At 36.9% G+C, this 22,421-nt stretch overlaps 1 protein-coding gene across 3 annotated transcripts in view; it reads left to right on the top strand.

The window, feature by feature from the left end:
• The window catches only part of LOC136032986 (exonuclease mut-7 homolog), an 80,985-nt gene extending 66,377 nt beyond the window's left edge, over nucleotides 1-14,608 (top strand). For 2 of the 3 annotated variants that reach the window (XM_065713509.1, XM_065713518.1), the window contains exons 10-12: nucleotides 5,081-5,205; nucleotides 9,203-9,457; nucleotides 13,882-14,608. In XM_065713509.1, coding sequence (XP_065569581.1) covers nucleotides 5,081-5,205; nucleotides 9,203-9,457; nucleotides 13,882-14,376 — 875 coding nt within the window. In that variant the 3' untranslated portion in view covers nucleotides 14,377-14,608. Of the gene's footprint in view, nucleotides 1-5,080; nucleotides 5,206-9,194; nucleotides 9,458-13,881 lie in introns of all 3 variants that reach the window. The other variant, XR_010618834.1, reaches the window with a different exon arrangement.
• The last annotated feature ends 7,813 nt before the right edge of the window (nucleotides 14,609-22,421 follow it).

Here is a 22,421-nt window from a genome sequence, read left to right as displayed (position 1 = left end):
AAGGGTTGATTTGATTCTCAATTTATAACTTCATCTGAGCTGATTAGATCAGGTTCACTGGATAATTTGTGTACAATAAGGACGTTCTTTGCCTTACGCGAAAGGATTTTTTTAAGGGTTACACGTGTGCAACCCAAGAAGTAGGTCACTGACCTCTCCTAGGGGGTAGGCGGCTTTTATACTTCTATTATTTATTTCCTTACCAAAATAACATGTTTTAACTTGAAACCAGTTCTTAACCTGTTGCCAGTTCAAAAATTCTATAGTACAAATTTGAATACACTATTCTCACGGATCTTATAGATATTCGGTATTTGCCAGACTAATAGCCTAGTCTATATCAAAATAACGATTTCGAGTGCCGGTAAAATCGGCTTCACAATATAGGAGGATGGCTTTTAAGATGTGAGCCAAAGCCAGCCATATCAAATCTGTTTTCAAAGTGCCGATGTGTTTAAATTTTATGTCGCTGTGTTCAAAGTGTATTATTTTACTTTTCTAAGTGTGTTATTTTGTTCTGTTTTGGGGAGACCGGAAATCGCGAAAAACGGATAGAATGGAGAAATCGATGCATCAAGAACCCGATCAAACTGACTTGTAAATAAAACTTTACTCGGTCCGAAAGTCGTGGGGGAGTGGAGGAAGGGAGAATCCGGAATATTTAGGCATGCATAAATTTGGAACGGGTGACCGGGGGGTACAGCCCCCCCCCCTCATCTTTTTCCAGAATTCCCCAAAATTCCGGAAACCTGAAAGTTCAAAAGCCCCCTTTTTCCGGATTATTTTGATATACTTTCGGACCGGTTCGTATTCCAGATGACAGGAAGAAGACATCAAAGAATAATCTGGAAGCCCAGACTCCGGAAGTTCCGGGAGGTTAAGACCGGACTTATTTTCGATTCTACTTTGTTCTGTCTCTCTATTACTGACATTTTTATCGCCAATACAAGTTGTATTGGTGGTATTATACAACTGGTATGTAAGACAAAAAAGCATTTTTTTTTCCCTATATATGTTTTTATATTCGCTGGTGACTTCTTTAACCCATTTTCGGGCTCATTAGTGGCTAGTTTTTCCTCATCATTGTAGACTCCCCAAAACTTGTTCGGAAGTCAAGTTGTAGTAAGAAGTAAGTGGGATGTGGTAAATAGATGAGACCAAGAATCTCCCTTGTAGGTGCAACACCAAACCAGCACCAAACCCCTGTGAGTAAAAACTAGACACTACTAGGAGCGCAGAATACGTGCTGAAAGCTGAGTTTAAATAGAAATGAGTGATATAGTGATCTGCTGCCAAATTTGGGTTTCGTTTGAACACTGAATTCAAAATATAAACAAAAGAAAATTCTCATGGAAAATCTAATGTTTTTCAAGTTTCAACGTTCTCATGTTTTCTCATGTTTTTTGGCTATGATAATATATTTTTGACCATTTCGAAGTGGAAGCCCTGAGTGTTAGGTACATCCCTAAAACTTCATAAATGTTATAATTTTTCCGTTGATTTAAATAAATTTTCATGCAGCACACTTAATTAATCATGTAACAAATTTGGTCCGCTCCCGAAATAATTCTTTTAAGCATATCCATCGTATGTCCAACGTTTATTTAGGCTTTTAGAAATATGAATATTTCGTCTACCTTTTGTAGTTATCTTCGTTTAATAATTCCATGGTGATACTTGAAATTCAATGAATATTAGGTTTACAGAACTATTTAACCCATGATTCAATTTCAGTATTATTTTGATAATTAGCTTCTATTATTATTATAAGTTTACGCTATTAAAAGTTTCTATTATCTAGGAAGCTTATATTATTATAATAGAGTTATTATTTAACGGTTTCTCAGGTAGACTGAACCATTGGTAGTAATATGATATTTTTAATAAGGGTTTTCAAACACCAAATTCAGTGGGAATAAGGATAGATAGTATCCTAGCATAGGCAAATTTAGTGTAAGAATAGAAAATAGTAACGGATATAGACTTGTGCCATTTTGTAGATATAAAATTTAGTTATAACCAATACAGTTTTTGGTAAAACAAAATGGTTCATAGATACGTTATTGTAAACAAATACTGCAAGGATCGATACAAGATGGTAGGATGTTTGGGAGTGCTGTTATGAATATTAAAAATAAAGACCAGCATTTAGTATTGTCTGCGGTTAATCTAAAGCTGAAATGGAGGAAGCATAACTATCCCCCGGGAATTTATGACGTTGGTAGACTCCAGTAGGAGAATTTGAGAAAAAAAAAATCAAGAACAATTTGATACTGAACTGGAAAGTCTTATCATTTGGCAATGTAGAAAATAGATGAAATGATTTTAGGAAAATAGTTTGAGATGTAGTAGGTGGTGTCTTTGGAAAACACTGCCAGGAAGCATTAGTAAAAATGAAAAGGGGCTAGAGGAGAAGGGAATTTGCACAAGAAGTACTTGGGTGATAGATCATATGAGAATAAGTTGAATGTAAGGAAAGTGGAGTAAGTATTACAGCATGAATTAAGGAGGAGTTAATTGGAGGCTGTGTAAAGTTCCTGAAGATCCAGATGATGCAGTCAGACGATAAATAGTAAAATATTGCACGGGATTGTTAAACCACAGAGAGGGAACTGTCAAACTGGACTTAGGACAACAAAGAGAGAAAAGTCAATGCAAGAAACAAACAAGTGGGACTACGGCCAGTAGAGAGGAAAAGCAAAACAACGCAGATATTTTCCCAATACAAAACGAGACGTTTCTTCAAAGCCGGGTTTGTCAGCTCTGGAGTGAAGGTAAAGAAGACCATGAGCCGAAGGGCCAACTTTCCCTGGGCGAACGCAGAAGCTGATTTGCTCTGCTGTATATCTAGCAAGCAAAATTTGTTAATTATGTTGAGCCATGTATAAGTATGGAAGATTAAGCTTAAAAAAACAAACAAAATAGCAACAGGAAGACAGGTTCCTATTACTAGAATTATAGATAGATATTTACACAGTCACGCAGTGGAGGGATCTAAGAGCAACCAAAAAGTTGTAACGCAAAACTATGTTTAGTTTCTTTCTTTCCTTTTTTAACAACCCAAATTTTTTCTTTATAACGAATATTCTTTATAAACGAATTTGATAATGAAGTTCTTTTATTTATATAAGTTTCGAATTTAGTATCTTTTGTCTTTTCTTTCCTTTTTCTCATCTCACAAGTTAGCAAGTACTAGCCAAGAAGATAGTCAAAATAAATTGAATGTGTCACACACATGTAATGTTCACTTAAAATTATTTAACTGGCTCGTGAAATAAGATGTTATCCGACTGAGAGCAGTGAATGAACTGAGCATGAGCCGGATATTATCTTGAATATTTAGTCGGGTTTGGGAATCTATGAACAAAAAAAGTAGGCTGTTTGACATTAGCAATTGAAGAGGTACTTCAAGCTAAAAGTGACATCGTCAAAATTAGGACTCAAGCACTCTCAAAGATGTCTTAAGGTATATTCTAATATACCCGGGTGTGTTGGCTCCATTCTTTGATGTGGTCTCAGTAAAATATAGAATGTTACACGATTCTTTATGGCCTCTATTCTGTAATTAAAAATTGGGATAGAATTTATTTTGTTGATTAGTAGCTTACTTCGTTATGTTTAAGGATCTTAATTTAGGGGTCTTTTCTTTTCATTCTAGAACTGATGAAACAGATCACCTTTTTCAAGCCAAAATGATTGTCATTCAACAAAAATTTTTCACAAAAATGCTTCATTTTAAACGCGAGATAAAGCCTGACTCTAATCGCTGATCGAAGTCACTTTATCTTATTAATAGGACACTGCTTGATAACTAAACGAATGACAATTGGACATTCAGATCTATATTACACATACATGACACACACACATACTAGATAGTAGTTATTCGGATAAGTTTACACTCAGGTAATTATATTAGGGGATTTTATTGTTCAGGTAGGCACAATCCTAGCCTAGGTAAATTTGGTGTAGGAAAAGAAAACAGCAATGGTTATAGACCGCTGCAATTTTATAGGTATAACAATCCAGTTGTAGCCAATACGGTTTTCGGTGAAAAAAATTAATTGGCCCATAGACCTTAGATCCTCCAGAGCCAGGAGTGGCGCATAGGGCGTCTACAAAACCTCGCCAGATGTCTCAGAGCTGAGCTGAGTCCTCCCACTGTGGTTGAAGAGACATCTCCGCATTACTCAGGTCTCGGTACTGTCGTCGTAAGGTGTGTCTTGGTCGACCTCTTTTTCGCCTCCCCTCGGGGCGCCACTCATATACTGTATTGGGGAGTCGATACTCTGGCATACGGAGGACGTGGCCAAGGTATGTCCATCTCCTACGTTTCAGAAAGTCTTCTATGTTGGTGACCTTGTTCAAGATGTTCAGGATTCTCCTAAGGCACACGTTTTGAAGGCTAGGAAAGGTTTCTCCAGTTGGGTGTTTAGTTACCAGCATTCACTAGCATAGAGGCGGATGGATATCACATTGTTATTCAGGAGGCAGAGCTTCAAGCGCATAGGGTATTTACAAATGAGCCAGACTCGTTTCAACTTGCTAAAAGCTGATGTCGCTTGTCCAATTTTTCTCTTGATTTCGGTGGCTGTTTCATCATCGTATTCAATCCAACTCCCTAGATACTTAATTTCGGTGACCTGCTCAATGGTTTTATCTTTGCATTGTAATATCAGTGGTGAGTCAGATGTGGCCATACTCTTTGTTTTACTGACATTTACTCCAAGTCCCATTTTCTCGGCCTTTTCGTCTATGGCGTCAAGTAGCGGCTTCAGTCGCAGTTTTGCTTCTTCAGGAAGAACAACGTCATCTGCGAAGTCCAGATTAGAGATCTGTTGGCTGAACATGGTATTCACATGACGTTAAGAAGGCTAACCTTGTGTGTTGTTATAGACTGAAGGCTTGCAGGACCAATCCAAGATAGGCTACTAGGATATACGGGAGGGAAGGACGTTTAGTGCTTGATAATTAGATAACAATTAGAGCTTCAGATCTACATTACACATACCTTTAGGGAAAATCTGTTTTTTGTTTTTTGTTTTTTTTTTATCAAAGTGAAATTTGTTTTGTTTTTTAGCTAGCGATGCTTATGTGCTCATTCAGATCTATGAACTTATTTCGAAAGCTTTTGCGCCCGAAGAATGGAAGGAAATCATCTGTTCATGTACAAGGAAACAGAAACAAGAAAGGAAACCAAAGAAAGTTAGTATTATTATCCTAGCACTTAAATTCATTAGTTACTTAGTTTCATCAGTTGCGATTAGCTATTTAACTACATTAGTTTTTCATTACTTGCTTAAATTTAAATTCGTTATTTTTTTTCCTGTAGAGTCAATTCAAGGAAGTTTGGAGGGGGGTCTATATTTATAAGAATAGGACGGGGGTAATTTTATTTTCTTTTTTCAACTAAAACATAAAAATTAAGCAAAATACCAAAGAAAAGGTTATTTCAAAGACTAGTAGGAGGGGAAAGGGATTATTTGACGCCACTGGTTTTTTTCTAGTGTTGATGGACGTCCAGATTTTTCCATTTGTTTATATCTTTGCTTTTGATTATTGGTGCTTGAGATCTGTTATCTCCTCTAAGACTAAAATAATGAAGAAGGTAAAATTAAAGACTTCTTATGTTGTACTACTGAAGAGAGGACACATACAGGGGGAGGGGGGGTTGGCAAAATAGCTTCTACATCATTCTTCATGTATGTATTTACAAAAATCCCAGTAACTGAGCTGCGTTGTGTGGGAAGTTTGATCTTAGCTTTCTTAAAAAGAGTTCAAAGATTCAAATGTAAAAGACTCGCTGAACATCTGTTTGGAGAAAAAATTTCTTGTTGATCACCTTAACTTTGCCCAAAACACCGTTTAAAGTTTCGATATGCGACGAATATGTTGCTAACATTCAGTAGCTGAGTTTCAATTTTTCTCGGGGGGGGGGAACTCATTTTTGAAATTTTGCTTTGTATTTTTTTATAGATCAGAAAACATTAAAAATGATAGAGAAATTTGTCAAAATAGCAATCTTTTCTCCTATTTAAGCAAGTATAGACTCTTCTCCATTTCCGGAAGCTACTGCGTCGATATTGTCCCATTATTTTGGTTCTCAACATTTCAGACCAGGAATTAAACGTGAAATTCGTAAGAGAAGTGGAGAAGCATGAAGACTGGTACAACTATTCCACATTCTGTAAAATATGATAAATTATCCATCTGTTTGAGACAGTTCTTTGCTGCTAAGAACAGACGAGACTTTGCATTCTTTTTCAAGTAGGGATGGACCCAATACTCCCTCTGAACCATACGAACATGCGGTAATCATAGTAGTCAATTAAATTCTTCCCCGTCGGAACTCAATATAGTTAACCGCACTGCACTGCTCAATCAGATAAACACAATTGATCCACAACCACTCGTGTCCGTGGGTGGAGACACGTTTCATTTTGGTTGTAAACTCTTCTTCTGAAAATTAAGTATAATATACTATATGAATGGTCACTTGTGTGTACACGTGTCTCCAGGAAAGTAGGAATTATGTATTCTGTCAATAGTGGTTTTAGCAGGTTAGATCTACAGTTCTGAACATCTGACATTAACCAGAACTCCATGCAATGCCAAATACGAATAAACTCCCGATTTCTATAAAAAAAATTGTAAAACAATATATAACAGTAAATTTCTTCTTTGTAGTTAACAAACCAGAATATTTAAAATTAAATCAACATTTTGACAAAAATGTGAATCTTAGCATTCAAGATGATGAATGACATCATAATCGATGGTTATAACCATGGATGAAGCTATAGTAAAGTACTTTTAAGCCTACGTTTCAAACGAAAAACTTCCAACACACTTGGAAACACCAGCAAAGCTAACTAGACAAGTTAAACGACAAAACGGCAAAACTAGACATTCTAAATCATATGTTTCAAACGAGAAACTTCCAAAACATACTTGGAAACACCAGCAAAACTAACTAGACAAGCGCAACCACAAAAAACCTTAACAAGACATTCTAAATCATATGTTTCAAACAAGAAACTTCCAAGATGCACGGAAACACCGGCAAAGCTAACTAGATAAGCTAAACCACAAAACAGCTCAACTAGACATCCTAAATCATACGTTTAAAACGAGAAACTTCCAAAATACACTTGGAACTACCATCAAAACTAACTAGACAAGGGAAACCACAAAAAAACTCAACTAGACATTCTAAATCGTATGTTTCGAACGAGAAACTTCTAAAACACGCTTGGAAACACCAGCAAAACTAAATGGACAGGCGAAACCACAAAAAAATTCAATAGATAACCTAAATCATACGTTTCAAACGAGAAACTTCCAAAACTCACTTGGAACTACCAGCAAAACTAACTAGATAAGTGAAACCACAAAAAAACTCAACTAGATAACCTAAATATTGCGTTTCAAACGAGAAACTTCCAAAACACACTTGGAACTACTAGCAAAACTAACTAGACAAGCGAAACCACAAAAAACTTAACTAGAAGTTCTAAATCATATGTTTTCAAACGGAAAACTTCCAAAGCACTTGGAAATACCAGCAAAACTAACTAGACAAGCGGAAAAAAAAAAAATCTACTAGACATTCTAATCATGTGTTTCAAACGAGAAACTTCCAAAACACACTTGGAAACAACAGCAAAACTAACTAGACAAGCGAAACCACAAAAAAACTCAACTAGACATCCTAAATATTGCGTTTCAAACGAGAAACTTCCAAAACACACTTGGAACTACCAGCAAAACTAACTAGACAAGCGAAACCACAAGAAACCTTAACAAGACATTCTAAATCATATGTTTCAAAAAAGAAACTTCCAAAACACCAGCAAAACTAACTAGACAAGCGAAACCACAAAAAACTTAACTAGAAATTCTAAATCATATGTTTCAAACGAGAAACTTCCAAAACACCAGCAAAACTAACTAGACAAGCGAAACCACAAAAAACTTAACTAGAAATTCTAAATCATATGTTTCAAACGGGAAACTTCCAAAGCACACTTGGAAACACCAGCAACAACTAACTAGACAAGCGAAAAAAAATCTACTAGACATTCTAAATCATATGTTTGAAACGAGAAACTTCCAAAACACACTTGGAAACACCAGCAAAACTAACTAGACAAGCGAAACCACAAAAAAACTCAACTAGACATCCTAAATATTGTGTTTCAAACGAGAAACTTCCAAAACACACTTGGAACTACCAGCAAAACTAACTAGACAAGCGGAACCACAAGAAACCTTAACAAGACATTCTAAATCATATGTTTCATAAAAGAAACTTCCAAAATGCACGGAAACACCGGCAAAGCTAACTAGATAAGCTAAACCACAAAACAGCTCAACTAGACATCCTAAATCATACGTTTCAAACGAGAAACTTCCAAAATACACTTGGAACTACCAGCAAAACTAACTAGACAAGGGAAACCACAAAAAAAACTCAACTTGACATTCTAAATCGTATGTTTCAAACGAGAAACTTCCAAAACACGCTTGGAAACACCAGCAAAACTAAATAGACAGGCGAAACCACAAAAAAACTGATCTAGACATTCTAAACTAATGCTACAACCAAATTATTTCAAATTATACAATCAACTACAAGAAATTATTGTAACTTTTCTCTAAATTGTGTAGGATATTGCATATATAAATTCAGTAACAAAAATTTCTTATGATTTGATTCGTTTGAAGTCATCCAAGAAATTATTGGCATATTTTGCTTAGTAGCATCATGTGTTTGAGGTTAGCTTATCACAAAAACTTGTTACTAGTCCATTGCAAAAGGATGTTGTCGTTTTATACAGTTAGTTTTCTTTTAAATCGTTCTTCGACATTGCCAAACAATTTATTTTTTTGATTATTGGAAGCGAATGGTTGTTTTATTTGCAACAATAAATGATTCTGCGTGGAACTGCCTGAAAAGTATGGTTTGAATTTAGTCTTGTTGCATCCCTCCAAAAATTTAGCGACGTCAAAATCTAATTTGTCGTTTTCTGACAACCTTTTCTTAAAGTTAAATGTACCGCTACCATTTCCCTCAAGGTCTATGACACAAAATTTGCCTCAAGTATACACCGTATGAACAGCAAAACTTTATCCGCTTCGAATTAAAAATAAATCCCTAAATCTCTGGACGAATTTAAAAATTCAAGGCTTAGTTTTTCAGGAGAAGAAAAAGAAGTTTACAGAAAAAAACCAGCAAATGTTAAACGTATGCTATCCCGCCAAGATAATGGCGAAAGATGTTAAGTTTTTGTGTGTTTCTACCAATCTTGGGAGGCTAGGACGATCGCTCAGATCATGTGGAATTGATACTCTGTATACTCATACTAAAACGACTGGCATGACGGACCAAGAAATTGTAGAGACTTCCATTAGAGAAAAGAGACTTGTCGTCTGTGCTGGTGCCAATGCACTTAAGGTAAGTTGTCAGTTCAGTTCTCTTGATTTTATATGTGGATGTAATTTTACCAGTTTAGCCTGTAGTTTAATTCTGTTTCCCCTTGTTATAAAGATAAAGATCCCTCCGTACAGAGTGTCAAACCAACGTTTTAGGTTACCAAAAACATGTTAACCGGTAACATCAACTAGATTTTTTTATTTTTCAAATAATAACATCTTCGACGGGTTCTAATATTGAAAACAACAATTTAGCTACAGCTTTTTCATCTTGTAGTTTGGAGTTTCACACTTGATTTTAAAGTATTCACTATGGGTAGACTCATACAGAATAATAAATACAATTTCACCATATTGCCATCTGTTCCCCGACTTCATGTTAAACTTAGGAATATTTTGATCGAGCCATTTCATAAACATGATTAATCCCAATATAGGTGGGTAAAATGCGACGCTGATAATGTCAACAACAGTAGAAACAAAAACACCATATGAAATCGACCTGGAACCATCTCCAGTATCAGAGATACTTACCGCGATCAAACTTTAAAAAACACATGGTAAAGATAGTCTTCCCCTGAAGTCTACAAGGCCCATAAAAGTACAAGAGAAGGAGTAAATGGAGAAAATGACAGAAAAAGGGAATAAGAGACATCACTACTATCAGAACAAGAGAGAGAGAGAGAGAGAGAGAGAGAGAGAGAGAGAGAGAGAGAGAGAGAGAGAGAGAGAGAGAGAGAGAGAGAGAGAGAGAGAGAGAGAGAGAGAGAGAGAGAGAGAGAGAGAGAGAGAGAGAGAGAGGAGAGAGAGAGAGAGAGAGAGAGAGAGAAAGAGAGAGAGAGAGAGAACTGGAATTTCGACAGTTCGACAGTGGGATTTTTAATCCCAACCGGATCCGTTGTTATTGGGGGGAGTTGGATGGGGGAATCTGAAATCTTGGAAAACGCTTAGAGTGAAGGGATCGAGATGAAACTTGGTGGGAGAAAAAATCACAAGTCCCAGATACGTTATTGCTATACTTACGTTATAGTCAGAACGGATCCGATCTCTTTGGGGGAGTTGGAGGGAAGGTTAATTCTGAAAAACTAGAAAAATCAGGCATTTTTAACTTACGAAGGAGTGATCGGATCTTATTGAAATTTGATATATACAAGGATCTCTTAACTCAGACCTCATATTAGAAATCCCTATCGGATCCAGTGTCATTCGGGGGAGTTGGGGGGGACCGGAAATCTTGGAAAACGCTTAAAGTTGAGAGATCAGGATGAAACTTGGTGTGAAGAATAAGCAAAAATCCTTGGTACGTGATTGACATAACCGGACCGGATTTGCTCTCTTTCGGGGAGTTGGGGGGGGGGGGGGACCTAATTCGGAAAAATTAGAAAAAATAAGGTGTTTTTAACTTTCGAATGGGTGATTGGATCCTAGTGAAATTCGATATTTATAAGGATCTCGTGTCTCAGAAATCTTATTTTAAATGCTGACCGTATCTGGTGACATTGGGGGGAGGGGCTGGAGGAAGTAACTGGAAATCTTGGAAAACGCTTAGAGTGGAGAGATCGTGATGATACTTGGTAGGAAGAATAAGCACGTGATTGACATAACCAGACCAGATTGGCTCTCTTTTGGGGCATTGGGGGGATGGGGGTTAATGCGGAAAAATTAAAAAATGAGGTATTTTTAACTTACGAATGGGTGATAAGATCTTAATGGAATTCGATATTTTAAAGGATCTTGTTCTTCAGAGCTCTTATTTTAAATTTCGGCTAGATCCGGTAACACTGAGGGGAGCTGGAGAGGGAAACTGGAAATCTTGGAAAACGTTAAAATTGAGGCATCTAATAATGTCATTGCCAGAAAAATTAGCTAGTTGTTTCAATAGATACATCAAGCAACTGTCAAGCTTATGGATGGATCTTAGTAAGGTAGGTTTAACCCAGCCCACTAAAGTATCCATTGTTTAAAAAGGTGTACAATTGTGATTATCGCAACTCCCGAGGGATATCACTCTTGGATGTGGCTATAAAAGTATTCGGAAAGTTTCTGTTTAAAAGGTTTGAGACAGCAAAAGCTGAGCAAAAACGTGAAATCAGATTAGATTTTAAAGAGGTAGATTTTAACTCGTTATAATGCTTTTGTTGGAACTCCATGGCAATTTGCTCTATCTTTTTAATATTAAATGCTGTTGTGGGTGTGTGTGCCGTGGCTATAATGTAATTTATGTATTTATAAGGTATCTTATGAATAGTACCTTCTGTGTATCTCTATCAGCAATGAAAATTTGACGTCGTAAGGTGAAGTACGGTGATGTTTGCAAGATCATTGATGACACTTACTTGGCCCAGGTTGTAGCTCACGCCTTCGGCCCTTGGTATAAAAGCTGATATATTTTTTTTTTATTTCCTTTCTTCCTCTTCTTTCATAGATTTTTCCTAAATTGTATGACATAATAAATTCTCACTTTGTTCTTTCTTTGAATTAAATAGAATTCTGTTTTATTATATTGATAGATACTAGCCTAAGAGCTGATGTTTCTGAACTTTTTGCTTAGCTTCTCTTGCAATCTAAACTCGGTTGCTCAGATCTTAAGAACACTTGGTAGCCAAAGGTTGCCTTTAAAAGATCTGAAGCCGAACTGGCCAGCCAAGATGAAAGAAAGAAATGAATATAAAGATGACAAATGGACCTACGGCTAGTAAAGAAACATGAAGAGAACAAAAAATCAAACGAAAACTTTGCCCATATACAACAAGACATTTTCGGGCGTTGAAAAAAAAGAAAAATAGAAACTAAGACTAAAAAGATATAATTAAAAACATTAATAAAACTAAAATAGACTAACTAAAGTTTATCATGTACAATTAATCACATATACAATTGCCAGCTATCTTCATGAAACCAGAAAAGTAACTTAATTATAAACTTAAAATAACAAATGAACTAGATTATATTATTGGGACATAATTTTATGATAAGTTTTTGATGCTTAAACCAGTCGTTTAAATTTATAATCCAGTTACTTTTCTGGTTTCATGAAGGTAGCTTGCAATTTTATATGTGAATAATTGTATATTAAATATTTCAGTTAGTATACAACAAGATGCCTTGTTGTATACGGGTGAAATATTCGTTTGATTTTTGTTACCTTCGTTTTCCTTTACTGGCCATAGAACCCTTTGTCATCTTTATATTCATGTCTTTGTTTTGTCAATGCTTCCCTCAGATTTTATCGAGGCTTCCTTGCAGATTTTTATTCAGATTCTTTTATTTTATTTGTTTATTTCCATCAACTAATTTTGAATTTCGGGACATTTATTTTTGCTAGTGTGAAGCCTAGCCCACGCTCGGTTTTATTTCCAGCCAAGGTTAAGCTGATTAACCTTGATTTGAGCTGTCCTAGCAGAGTGGATTAGTGCGCTGGATTTAGGATCCTTTGTCCGAGAGGGTGAGGGTTCGTATCCTTGTCTACCCAAATATTTTGTTTGGGACGGGGGGTCAGTGGGGTGACTGTAAGCTCAGCAAGAGTCGACCCAGCTCTAAATGGGTAACTGGAGAAATCTTGGGAAGGTAAATAGTAAAGGTGTGCATAAGCACAGGATGGCTGGCCCTCACCCCCCTCCCGATTGTACTTCCTGGCTGAAGGGCCTTGAGACGGAGATCAGCACCACCGGTTCGGACCTTAAGTGTCAGTGCCGCATCCTTTACCTGTTTTTTAAGTTGATTGGTTTAAAAATCCTATGGTGTGAAATTTAAAGATGGTATAAAGAATAAAAGGCTTTTGAATACAAACTAATTAATTCGTAGTAATCTCTATGGTGTTCAGAGGGCTAAAGTTGTACTGCTTAAAAAAGGCCAGGTGTCCTAAAATCACCCAAAGGCATAATTTGCTAAGAAGAAAGTTTTACCAATTTGTGCACCTCTTGTTTAGAATCCTTGGTTAAAAGAAAAAAAAGATTCAGTTTTTCTGTTTCTTCAGTCTAAATTAATATATTTTTTGAAGAACAGTTTATGTGCTTCATAAGGGGATTAGGAGTGGGAATCATCTAGATCAGAGTATTAAAAATAATAGTGATATTTCTTTGTTTAAGAGAGAAATTAAAGAAAGTCTTTTTAGAAAGTATGAAATTTAGTTCTTCTGTTGTTGTTTTTTTTTGGGGGGGGGGTGTAAGTAAATATTTGAATGACTTAGTTATGATCTCTTAGGGTATCATTTTAATAGGAAAGTTGAATTTGTTTTGTTGTAAGGTTTGTGGTGCCGAGTAGGATGTGGAATTTGTTTTAGTTGTTTTACAATTTATTTAGTCCTGTAATATTTTTTAGTGTATTTTTGCCACCACCTCAGACACATTTCTACATTTCGTGGTGGCTGTTAATACTGATGTTGTTTTTTGGTTTAATAAATATGTCTGTCTCTCAATCCCTTAATTTACTTGCTATTTTGTACAGATTAAAAGTCACCTGCCTCCTGGGAGCTGTTATCAAGTCCACTCTGGGGACCCAGCTTTGCAACTGAAAGAAGTTCTTTTATATTTTAATGTTTGTGTTGAAGAGAAGGATATTTTTTCAAGATGTCAGATTTGTAACAGTGACAAGTTTCATGCAATGACAAACTCGAGTTTGATGAAGTTAGCTTGTCTTCAGAATGACAACATGAAAAATGGCTCTGAGCCAGTTGTTCTTGAACGTCAAATGTATCAAGATCGAGCAGGTGTTAATTTGACAAAATTAGCGAGAAATATAATAACAGTGTCTGAAGAACAATGTGCTTCGGGCTACACTATCAAAAATGCTCCTATCTTATACCAAAGTGTTCCAGTTGATATTATTAAAAATGTTGCTTTGTTTTATGTTTGTACTGACTGCGGGAAAGTATACTGGGAAGGATCCCATGCGGAGAAAGTCCTCCAAGGATGTTTGAAATTTGCTCTAATAAACTCCTGAAAGTGGTTTGTATGCATATCCTTTGGGATGGGCAGTTTCTATATTCTGCCATAAGATTTAGAACATAATGTTATTGGTTGAAAGAGTCAACTATGAATTGATCTGATTGGGAGTTATTACCATCGAGTGTCTTGGATGTTGTTTGGCCTGGAATTACTTTCGTTACATGTTGTACCACTGTTACACGTTTCATGTTTTGTTAGTTTCATAATAAATAATATAGACTGCTTTACTTTTCATCTTAAAAATTCTAGAAACTGGAATGTACTAAAATGTATGCGAAGAATAGGAAAAAATATTGAAAAACGCATAAGGAAATTTCGTTGAATCTGTGTTGATATTTTACGGATTTAGATAAAAATGTCATGGGGAGACAGGGCTTTAATAACCCCCGCCAATAAAATAAATCTTCTGATAAAAAAAAATATGGTGTTCTTTTATCTTTCTTTAATCATTACTTTCACTTCGAGTAGAGTTGGGAATCCTTTATCCGAGGGGCACAGGTTCGATTCCTGGCGTGGCTGGTTATTTGGTTTGGGACGGGGGTCAGGAGCTTGACTCTTTAAGCTCAGCCAGAGTTGATCCAGCTCTATATGGGTATCTGGAGAAGGTAAGCTGGATGGGTTAGCGGAAGCACAGGATGCCTGGTGCCCAGCTGTACTTCCTGGGTAAGGGGCCATGAAAGAGAGATCAGCACTACCAGTTTGGACCTTGAGGGTCTAGTGCCGTCATTCTTACTCCTATTACTACTTCCCTTCGAGTGAAATGTTAACTTTGTAAAGTTATCTACCGTCGACCAAAATCTGGAAACTGGAAAAGGCTAGAAACTACTTAATGCATAGGAGTCCTTTCGGTATTTTGCGCGGAATCAAGCAATAAAAATGTTCGTGTTGTATACCTCCTTTATACGGATTACTTTGCCGTACTAGAGGAAGTGCATAGTATCAAAGGAGCAGGTAAAACCCATCTCAGTTTGTTTTATGGAAATGATTAGGATATCGTAGATAAAAGTACAAGATGACTCAATGAATTTCAGAGAGTTTGAGCGTTCATAGCGCCACAGTAGACCTGAAAATAATATTAAGGGGATTAGGTAAAACAGTATATACTACTTTATTTTTCATCGGACAAAATCTGGAAACTGGAGAATGCTAAAAACTAAAGCTACCAATAAAATACATATTCTTATTTTCTTCGTTGAGAAAAATGTTGTCCTTCTTTAGCCAACACTTTCCCCTCAAGACAAATGTTAACTTTGCAAAATGATGCTTCTAATATTTGATATCTTTGATTGATACCTTGTATATCCAGCTAGTTTTTGATCCACCCAATTGTTTGAAACTCCGACCTTTATAAAATAAAGAAATTTTTACCACGTTCGATGAATTGGGATTGGAAGTTTTTAGGTTCCTGTGGTGTCAGTTTTCAAAATTTAGGAGGGACAAACTTGTCGCTCTTATCAATTTATTCAATAAAAATACCAAGAAGCGGCTTTTCCTTAATGAAATATCCCCTAAAAAGGTATTTATTTTTAATTAGGGGGGTACGGCGACTTACCTCTCTCTCCGTCATTGACGCCACTAATAGGTTCCTGCCAAATAAAGAGGACTCTTCGTCAGGTTTATTAAATAAATGTTTGTTGTTGTTTTTTTTCTATCTAACGGAACTCTTGGTAAAAAAAAAAAATTCGCTAATTTAGCGCTGTTTCGAGTCAACCAGCATTTTTTGTATAATCTTTCTGTTAATCTGAAAATTCTATAAAAATTAGCTGAATCTCATTATTAAATCGTATTGTAAATTGGTCTTGACTAAAAGTAGAAATCCCTTTAAATCAGTAGTCGTTCAAGTCCAACAAGGAAAGAAAGCTTGTTTCGATTAAATTTGCCAAGCTGTAGAAAACTATGTCCACATAATTTAGGAGGATGGGTCAGATAATGAAGAAAGGGGCTTGTGTAATCTTCTAAACTTAGATTATGCTGATGATATTAGCATCCTAGATGAAAATCATATTAAAATGAATGAATTTTTAAAGATTTTGTAACTTCAGGGTGCAAGAATAGGTCTCAAAATTAATGTTAAGAAGACTAAGTCGCAAACCCTTGGAATAAATGAAGGTGAAAATAGGCTGTCGATCAAGTGAACAGTGTCACATACCTTAGTAGTATTATTAGTATGAAGATGGGTGTAGTGAATACGTTACAAGTAAAATGGCCAAGGCACAGGGTGTGGTTTCACAGTTGAAAACAATTTGGAAGAATAGGATGGGAAGTCTATCAACCCAGATTAAAATATTGGAAGGTACGGTGATGACAGTGATGAAGAAAAGTTCTGAATCGTGGGCACTCCGACAAACGGTACCTGATTAACTCACCATATCTCAAGCAGTAAGCTGGACGAAAAATATTGCCCAATCTCACTTTTTAAGGCTATAATGGAAGAAAGGTTGAGATGGATAGGACAAATTCTGCCGATGAAGGATGATAGATTCACAATTGAAAACAGTCTGGAAGAATAAGATTATGAGTCTACGAACCCAGATTAAAATATTGGAAGGTACGGTGATAACAGTGATGAAGCATAGTTCTGAATCGTAGGCACTCCGAAAAATGGTACCTGATTAACTCACCACATCTCAAGTAGTAAGCTGGATGAAAAAAACCGTCCTCGTTGGCCAATCGACTAAGGCGAAACAAAAGGCAGATTGTCCCCGAACGGGACGGATGTCGTAAGGAGAAATATAAGGGAAATGGTTGCTTCTTGGAAGGTGTAAAGAGGAATACTTTGAATGGATTTGGGTGGAGGTGTAGGCGGATTTGGGCAAGGGGGCAATTGCCCCTTGGGTTGGTCTTTTATTTTATTTTTTTACCTACAAAAGTGCAGTTGACGCAATGTTAAACAAAAAATTCCACTTGAAAATTTTTCGACTGTCTAATTATAGGCCTACCTACAGATTTTGTATAAATACCAGCATCCTGCCATAGGAAGGAAAAGATGTTGCAGTCAAACAGGCTCGTTCGTGGGCTTAAATCTGATAAATATAATCTGGGCTTTGTTACTTGACTCGGGCGTTGGAATTTTATGTGCCCGATTCCGTTACAAGCTAGTAGTAGTCAACACATACTAGAGCGTCAAGTTGTTCTGTTGGGAAATGTTAAATGATATATTTGTATGGTTTTCCTAAGTAAAAGGACTTTAGCATAGAAAAGGTGTAACATTTTGACTATTGTGTTCATTAGATTTGAACTTGTGAGAACATGGATTTGACTAATGAAAAATTTAATGGAGGTGCGGAAAAACTGAGACTGAAGCAAAGAAAAGAACTTTCTGAGGCTGGAAAAAAACCCAAAACAGAGAAATTTATCATTTATACCAAGAACAAAGGTCGGTAAAACTGTTTGCCACTTTTATAATTCTAATTCTAAGTTTTTTCTAATTCTAAGGATTTAGAATTCTAAATTCTAAGTTTTTTTCTAAGCTGGTCTTGGATTCTAAGTATTTTTTCACATGGCTTTCATTGTTGAAATAGAAAAGCCTAGCTTAGACTTGGCTTCGATTTTTTACCCGAAACTTGACACTGGTTCCGTCTCAGGGTTCTGAACTACTCTTGAAGCTGTAGAAATGGCAGTAAAACTAATTCTTTGCAGCATTTGCCTGGCGTTATCTAACGGAAAGTCGCAGTTTGCTTCTGGGCTCATAAATTCTAGGCATGCCAATGAGAAAATCCAGGCACATGAAATGTCGAAAACTCATAGCGCGTTTACACGGACGAGAATTCCCGTCGCGGACAAAGGAATTCTGGTCCACTTGAAAGGATTCCGTTCGTGAATCCGGGTAGAAAAAAAGTCTAGCGACCAGCAAGGATTCCTTTCACCGAGACCGTTTTTGACCAATTCTGCTTGATGTGTAGGCAAGAAGAACGAGAATATTTACAGTTTTGTTGATTTTGGCCGACAAACAAATAACATGTCAGTAAAGAATCATCCCAAAATTACTGATTTAATCTGTTTATAGCCTATGCATTAAGCATAGGCTATGCCAAAAGCTAGAAAAAGCTGTTGGTTTCATCCATGCTTACAAAATTTTCAAATTTTCTGCCAAAAGGACAAGAATCTTTTCCCTCTGTGTGTAAACATAAATCCTGTCTCCGAGACAGAATTCCCGTCAAGTTTTCCTCTCCGTGTAAACGCGCTATCATATCGCTGCGGCTCAAGCATACGTTCAAGCTGAAAACTACTGAGACTCTGGATGGTACATTAACAGTGCTTTGACCATTAAACAAAAATACACATTTTACACACACAGCGAAAAAGTAGAGGCTTGAGCTTCTAACAAAGCCGGGAAGAAACCACGGAAAACTCCTTGAGATCATACTTTTTGCTCTCGAAATATAACGTCCCACATAAGGAAAATCAGAAAACGCAATCAGAAGATAGCAGAAAAAAAGAAATCAAACATGGACGAGAGGGGAAAATCGGTGCACAAACAATTAGCCACCAACAGATAATTTGATTTTTTTTTTTTTTTTTTTTTTTGTCTCCGTGGAACGCTGATAGGTAAAATAGACCTTTTCATTCTCATAACGAGCCACAAACAGGGTTTCCCCCCGGCGAGGAAAAACATCACTAGATTATAATGATTTATTGGTTGATTTAATGATTTTCTTCCATAATCTAGTGACTTATGTGCGGATTTAAGGATTTTTTTTGTTCAGGTAATATAAACAATCACTAGACATAGTGATAAATCTCTAGTGGTGGCAATCCTGGCCACAACACTGTCACCGTCACTGTCCAACCTCTTTGCTTGTGGTTTACCCTTTACTGTTTTTTTTTTACTACACAGAAACTTTTCCCTCTTTCTTTCATAACACTGACTGGCCATGAATAATTTTACTGTGTGCGATGAAATTTGAAAACGATGGATATTTTTCAGTTCTTATTTCTCAAATATTAATTCTTAGTACTCGATATTACTATTCAAGAAGGAGTCTCAACAGTTTTGTTTGGGTGGGTTGTGTTTGCCTCCGTTACGCCTCCCTAGAGTCCGTACTTGGAGGGAAAGGTCCCGTGCAATATACTATTTGGAATCAACCCTGGAAAAGAAGTAGGTTTTGTCTGAAAATTCATACAGTTTGTTTCGTTTTTTTTTTTAAATTCCGAACCTCCCAATATTTCCCTGAATATTCTTAGCCATTTCTCAGATTAAGCATATACACCCTTTTGACAACTTGGATGCATCAGTGCGTCTTGGTTTAGTTAAAACCCCTCCCTCCAGCATCCCCTGAAAGACTAAGCTTAATAGCCTTAGCTGTTCCTTAGATGTTGCATATACGCTCTTATAACAACCTGGATGAGTCTAATGTTCCGTTTGGGCCTCGCCAAGGCCTTCTCACAAAGGAACAGCAAATACAGGTGGAGAGGGAAGAAGGCCCCTAAAATGTACACTCATCAGGACCCACCGGCGTGTGGAGACGTCTTGTGAGTTACAAAACGTCTTCCAGCATTGGGTTAAATTGTATGGTGACACAGAACACCATCTGGGAGGATGCCATATAGGAGACAACTGGGTGCAATGCTTAAGGTCTAGATCTATGGATAGAAGCCTCTGCAAAGATTTGCCTCGACCCTGTCTGGATACTCGCAAGACTGGGGACCCTGCAGTAAACTCAATTCCACTTGAGGAGTGGTGCCCTCCGAAGAAATAATTGCCTAGTAAACGACACAGCATTCGCATGGGATTCTTATTAATAGACCATTCTTCTGGCCTTGGTCTGTTTTTGTTAGGGGTTTTTCGGCTGGAAAAATTTTCCTAACTAATTTATTTACGATGGGTTGCCTACCCGGTAGTAGCATCATTTTTGTAGGCATGGTATGCAATAAAAAGGAGGTAATCCGCTTGAGATCCGTATAGGATTTCAGGCATAGTAGTATATGCCCCCATAGAACCGGCTGATGGAGATTGTAGTGTTGCAGTTATAGTAGCAAACAGACACGGTCTCAGTGGTATTAGAAAATTTTAAAGCCCAGGTTGGTAGAAATAGGGGCAGGTAGTATCCGACCATAGGTATATTGGGTGTAGGAAAAAAAATGGTAATGGCTGCAGATTACAATTTTGTACATATAACAATCGAGTTATAAACAATAAATTATTTGGTCATAAAATGGCCCATGAGTAAACAGAGTTGACGCATGATGATAAAACAGCTAACCTTATTGATTATTTTATTGTGAACCAAAGACTGGCAGGATCAATACATGATACTTGGATATATAGAAGTACTGTTATTGATGTTAAAGGTAAAGATCACCATATAGTTGTATCTAGGGTAAATTTAAAGCTGAAATGTCGGGTGGATAAATGTCTTCCGGAAAGCTTTGATGTTAGTAGATTCCAAGATGAAAACTTGAGAGAAACTTTCCAGGAACAGTTGAATACTAAACTGGAAATTTTAAAACTTGACAATACAGAGAAAATTGGAAAATTGTTGTTGATGGTGTCTTAGGGATGAAAGAACACCATTGGACTGGTAATCTTAATTTTACACGAAATTCAGATTACCAATCCAATGAGACCCCTTTCTATAAAAACCTTGTATGCCCTTGTGACATAACTTACAACCCTTGCCCTAAAAAGCTGTGGGGGCGGGGTGTCTTACTGAAAAATATAATTTCTGGACTCTTCAACTACAATGAACAAGATTTCTATCTCCAAATTTTGATTGGATATCTTTTGGGAAATGATGAGCGTGGAAGGACGTTGCTCTCAAATTGCTTAGAATCTTAAAAATGGCACTGTAACTTCCCATTTCAAACCAAATGAGCCCCATCTGAAGTTTATGCGACCAGCCATTCCATAAGAACCTTATACGACCCCAGGCTATGACTTTCAACCGTGAACCCAGGGCGCGGGGGGTTGCGACAACCCTAGAGGCACTGTTTTAGTTCTTTGGACGATTTTGAGCCAAGTCGCTATCTCACAATGTTAATCAGATTCGGTTGGTGAAGAGGAACCGTCGGAAGGGGAGAGGTTAGCTGCCCTCCAAAACTTTTGACTCTTAAAAGGGAACTAGAAATTCCAGTTTTTAAGTAAATGAGCCTCCTCTGAAGTTTATACAACCATCCAGTCAATAAAAAGCTTAAAAAATCTCTGCGTGTAACTTACAATCCTCATCCCTATGCTCTCGGGTTTGTTTCAACCCCAAAAGCCTTGTTATGTGATATTTAGATGGTTTTGAATACAATGGCTATCTCAAAATTTCTATGAGATGCATCTGGGGACAATATGACGCGTGTGGGTGGGGGTAGGATGGTAGCTGCTCTCTGATAACTTTGACTCTTGAAAAGACACTAGAACTTTTGATTACTAATCCCATGAGCCCCATCCGAAGTTTATATGACCACGATTTCTATAAGAACCTTATGTAACCTCAGGGCATAATTTACAACCCTGGGGGCTAGGGGGATGTGTTATCCTCAAAGACATGATTTCCAGATCTTTCAAATACGTTTAAAAAAATGGCTATTTCAAAATTTGATTGGAAGTGCTTTGGGAATGGTTGGTGTGAGAAGGGGGCTAGTTGCTCTTCAATCCCTTTTGACTATTCAAGATGGCAATAGCCCTTTTAATTTCCAATCGAATGACCCTTTTCAAAGTTTCTGTGACAACGCTTTCAATAGAAACCTTATATGCTCTAAGGGCAATACTTACAACCCTTGTCCTGAGGGCTATGGGGGATTTCATCCTCAGAGACGTAACTTCCAGATCTTTCAATGTTAAGCAAAATAGCAATGTCAAAATGTTGATCAGATGTGTTTGGGAAAATTATGGGCGTGGTGAGGATTAAGGGGATTAGTCCTCTGAATTTCCCATTAAATGAGCCCCTTTGAAGTTTTTACGACAACACTTTCTATAAAAAACCTTATATGCCCCCAGGGCATAAGCTACAGCCTTTTCCCTTGAAGAACGGGCGGATCCTCAAAGACATTATTTCCAAACCTTTCAAATATGTTTAAAAAAATGGCTGCCTCAAAATTTTGATTGGATGT

Source organism: Artemia franciscana, chromosome 1 (assembly GCF_032884065.1).
Source record: "Artemia franciscana chromosome 1, ASM3288406v1, whole genome shotgun sequence".
In the NCBI taxonomy this organism is placed as follows: Eukaryota; Metazoa; Arthropoda; class Branchiopoda; order Anostraca; family Artemiidae; genus Artemia; species Artemia franciscana.
Note: the sequence above shows the minus strand (reverse complement) of the source record. Positions and strands in the feature narration are given on the sequence as shown.